This window comes from Vigna umbellata, chromosome 3 (genome assembly GCF_029865625.1).
Source record: "Vigna umbellata cultivar VRB3 chromosome 3, Vumbellata_1.0, whole genome shotgun sequence".
NCBI classification, from domain to species: Eukaryota; Viridiplantae; Streptophyta; class Magnoliopsida; order Fabales; family Fabaceae; genus Vigna; species Vigna umbellata.
In genome coordinates this window covers 5,754,563-5,758,623 of record NC_142167.1, presented here as the reverse complement: position 1 = coordinate 5,758,623, position 4,061 = coordinate 5,754,563, and the positions used below count along the sequence as shown (strand labels likewise).

Below are 4,061 nucleotides of genomic sequence, written 5' to 3'. Positions count from 1 at the left end.
AAACATTCTTAAACCATTACTTTTATTCATAAGCATTGCATAACATTCATAAGAGTCAGATATTCGAAAGCAATTCCGTGTTCGTTGGGAGACGACTCAGGGTTACGTTAACCCTATCTACTTTCTTAAATACTACTTGGCAATACTGAAGTTGCCTTCAAAAGTAGTATTAATTTGATAGCTTCAACGACAGCGTATCATATTGTCATGAGAAACAGTGATGTGTTGTATCTCAGTAGCGTTATTTCCCGAAAGAATAATGTCATCCACGTAGATTAAGATGGCGGTAGTATGACAAGTATCATGTTTCAAAAAAAGAGAGTGATCATCATTAGAACGTATGTAATTATTTGATAAAAGAAAAGTCAAAAGTTTGTCATACCATTGTCGGCCAACTTGTTTAAGCTCATATAGAGATCTTTGAAGTTTGCACACTTGATATGGCTTGTGAGTAGGAAGACCATGAGGAGGTTGCATGTAAACCTTTTCATGTAAGTCACCATGCAAAAAAGCATTGTTGACATCAAGTTGCTTTAAGATCCATTGGTTAGATGCAACAATGGCAAGGAGAAGACGTAAAGTAGTTAATTTGACAACAGTTTCAAAAGTTTCAAGGTAGTCAACAACTTCAAGCTAGGTATAGCCCTTAGCAACAAGGCAGGCTTTGAATCTGTCAATGGACCCATCAGGCTTGTGTTTTATTTTGTATATTGGAAGGTCAACAATGATCCACATTTTATTGTCTTCTAAAGCTTTGAGTTCATCCTGCATGGATTGGGTCCATTGAGGTATTTTAGACACTTCCTTGTAGGTGTGAGGTTCAGTTGTGGAGGAAATAGATAGAATAGTGTGCCTGAAATCAGAAGAGAACTTGTTGTAAGAAATAAAATTAGTAATGAGATATCTAGTGATGTTGTTAGTTTGGAAATTTGTGAGGTATGTGGGAAGACGTTTGGATCGGGTTGAATGTTTGATGATATCATTGTGTTCATGAACATTGGAGACATCATCACTGAAGGCATTAGTCAGGTCAAGATCAACAGTATGTTGGACGTCTGTGGTGTCCTCATTAGTGTTTGTGACAGGATCATTAGGAGTTGGCACAAGAATATGATTATTAGGAAAGTTAACATTATCATAATCATGATGATAATTATGAGGAATTGGTAGAGAAAGAGAATTAAAATCATGAGTATTATTGTAAGAGGAAGTATATGGAAAACAGTATTCATGAAACAACACATTACGAGAGATATCTATCTTATGATTTTGTAAATTAAGAAACTGATAACCTTTTGTATGTTGTTTGAAGCCAAGAAATACACCGGGAACAACCCTTGCATCAAGTTTCTTCCTGTTAGCAGTTAAGGTGGAAAGATAACATAGACAACCAAACACATGTGAAATAAATATATCATAAAGTTTGCCATTTAATTTTTTCATATGGAGTAGCATTATTAAGTAAAGGAATAGGCATGCAGTTTATTGGTAAGGTAGTAGGTAAATTAGCTTGAAATAGGAAGGAATGAGTGACATTTAACAAATACCATTTTGTTGAGGGGTTTCATTACAAGTGGTTTGATGGTTAATACCTTTAAGAGAGAAAAAGTTATGCATGGCAAATTCAATTCCATTATCAGTACGAATGGTTTTTATAGTGGTTGAAAATTGGTTTTCTATATTTGTAATAAAATCAATGATAATTTTTCTAACAACTGACTTATCAGTCATGGGTATCAACCAAATATATTGGGAGAAATCATCCACAATAGTAAAAAAGTACTTAAAACCACACATGAAAAGAACATTACAAGGGCCCTATATATGTGTGTGTGTGTGAATTAGATAAAAAATGTTCATTGTATTAGAGTTGTTGTCATGAAAAGGTAACTTTTTCTGTTTGGCACAATGACAACTATCACATATGTACGTGGAATGATGAACAATGAAAGGGTATTTAAGTTTGAAACTATGCAATTTGATGTCAAAAGGATGTCATAATCTTAGATACCATAGACCAATATTATTTACAACATTGTTAGTAAAACTAACAGTAGGCACGTTTGAAGAAATATCTTAAACATATAAGCCACCAATGAGTTTAACTATAGAAATCTTCTCTTTGGTTTGAATGTCCTGTATAGTACAGTCATGTAAAGAAAACGTCAGTTCACAATTATAAGAATAGATAAATTTATATATTGAGATAATATTAAAGGAGATTTGTGGGACATAAAGAACATCAAAGAGTTGGATCTTATGGTTAAGATTAACAGTTCCATAATACTCAGAATAGACACTAGTACCATTGGGTAAGGCAATTTGAATAGGTTTAATTCTTTTATAAGAAGAAAAACTTTGTAAAGAAACACTTATATGGCCTGTAGCTTCAAATCAAGAATCCATTTATTTTTAAAAGACTTAAAGGTAAGAGTAGGACTTATATTACCTAAACAAGATTGGTTTGCTGAAACAGAACCGATGTGGTGAACTTGGGCCAAAGTTGAGGAGTCATTTAGATTGTGGCTTTTGAAGAGATCTGCCAGAACTTGAAACTGTTGTGGTGTAAGACGAATGGGTTCAGTATTGTCAGAATTACTATTTTGGTAGTTCCATTGTCTTTTTAGATAGAGGTATGGTGAATCTTAGCACTCTTGTTGTAGAGCTTATATCTTGGAGGGTACCCGTGCTTCTTATAATAGACCTCCACGGTATGACTGCTTTTGTTGCAATGAGTGCAATGTTTTCTGCTAGTTTTAGTGTTTCTGAAGCTTTTGTCTTGATTAGGGAAACCATTCTTTTGATAACAGACTGCTTCACTGTGCCCATATTTGCCACAATAACTGCTGTGGAAAAGTTGAAGCAGTGCAAGCGGTGACATTATTGTAATTATTTTTATCTTGAATATTGGCCACAACAATCAAATTTCCAGAAGATAATTGTCTTTCTTGCTAAGCCACTAACAAGAAGACCTTGGTGATGTCCGGAATGGGATCCAACAGAAGCACATGTGTAGTAACATTGGCGAACTGATCATTAAGCCCTCGTAAGAATTGCATAACTTGATCTTCTTGCTTTATTTGTTTCAAAATGTTCAAGACTTGACAATCACAATTAGGTTTACAGGTACATACGTGTTTTGGCAGGAAATTTTCAATCTCATCCTAAAGAATGCAAAGTTTTGTAAAATATTCAGAAATGGTAAGGTCACCTTGATAGAGGGTAGCGGTATCAAGTTGAAGGCTTGAAATGTGAGATAATCTTCCTTGAGAGAACTTGTTCTTTAGATAATTCCAGATCTCTGAATCTTTGTTCATCCATATGGTACTTTGTCGAATGTTCGTGGAAACAAAATGGACAAGCCACGACACTACCATGTTATTCCTTCGAATCCAGGCAATATGTTCAGGCTTATCTACTTCAGGTGGATGAATATTGCCAAGCACAAACTCAATCTTGTTTTTGACACTGAGAGCAGTTATCATTAATCGACTCCAAGAATGATAATTGGTATTGTCAAGAATAGGCGAGACAAGGACAATGACAAGATTTTCATTAAGATGAATATAGAGATAACTGTTATTTTCTGTCATGACAAAGAAAACAAGAGCAAGAGAAGGAGAGAAAAGAAAAAAAAGAGAAAAAGAAAAAGAAAAAGAAGGCATAGGATACATGCAACAACTCTTTAAAAGAAGAACTCTGATATCATATTAAAATGGTAGATGCAATTAACAAAATAATGCAGTAAGATTTACGATGAGGACAAAAAACATTGATAAAGAAGATGAAAGAAAACATACGCAAAATGCTGAAAAGCAAAAAAAAACTCTTTCGCTTTGTCGAAGGTTATAGAAATAAAAGGGAAAGAACAAAACAAAGAAAAAGAAAAAACAAGGGAAGTGGGCCAGGCTTCCAGGCCCAAATATCAGCTTTCATAATTTCTTATAAATTTGAAATTTTTTAATTTGAATTATATTAAATTTTGATGGTATATTAAATCTAAACTATTTTAAACTTTTCAATTGAAAGTTAGATTTTTCTATTAATTAAATGATATGATT

At 33.6% G+C, this 4,061-nt stretch overlaps 1 protein-coding gene across 1 annotated transcript; it reads right to left on the bottom strand.

Annotated features, from left to right (window-relative positions):
- Positions 1-633: 633 nt before the first annotated feature.
- Positions 634-2,829, bottom strand: LOC148201485 (uncharacterized). The gene is made up of 3 exons (XM_088109410.1): positions 2,685-2,829; positions 2,012-2,075; positions 634-1,354 (listed from the first exon to the last, which is right to left on the bottom strand). The coding sequence occupies exons 1-3, from the start codon at positions 2,827-2,829 to the stop codon at positions 634-636; spliced, it is 930 nt and encodes a 309-aa protein (XP_087965536.1).
- Positions 2,830-4,061: the final 1,232 nt, after the last annotated feature.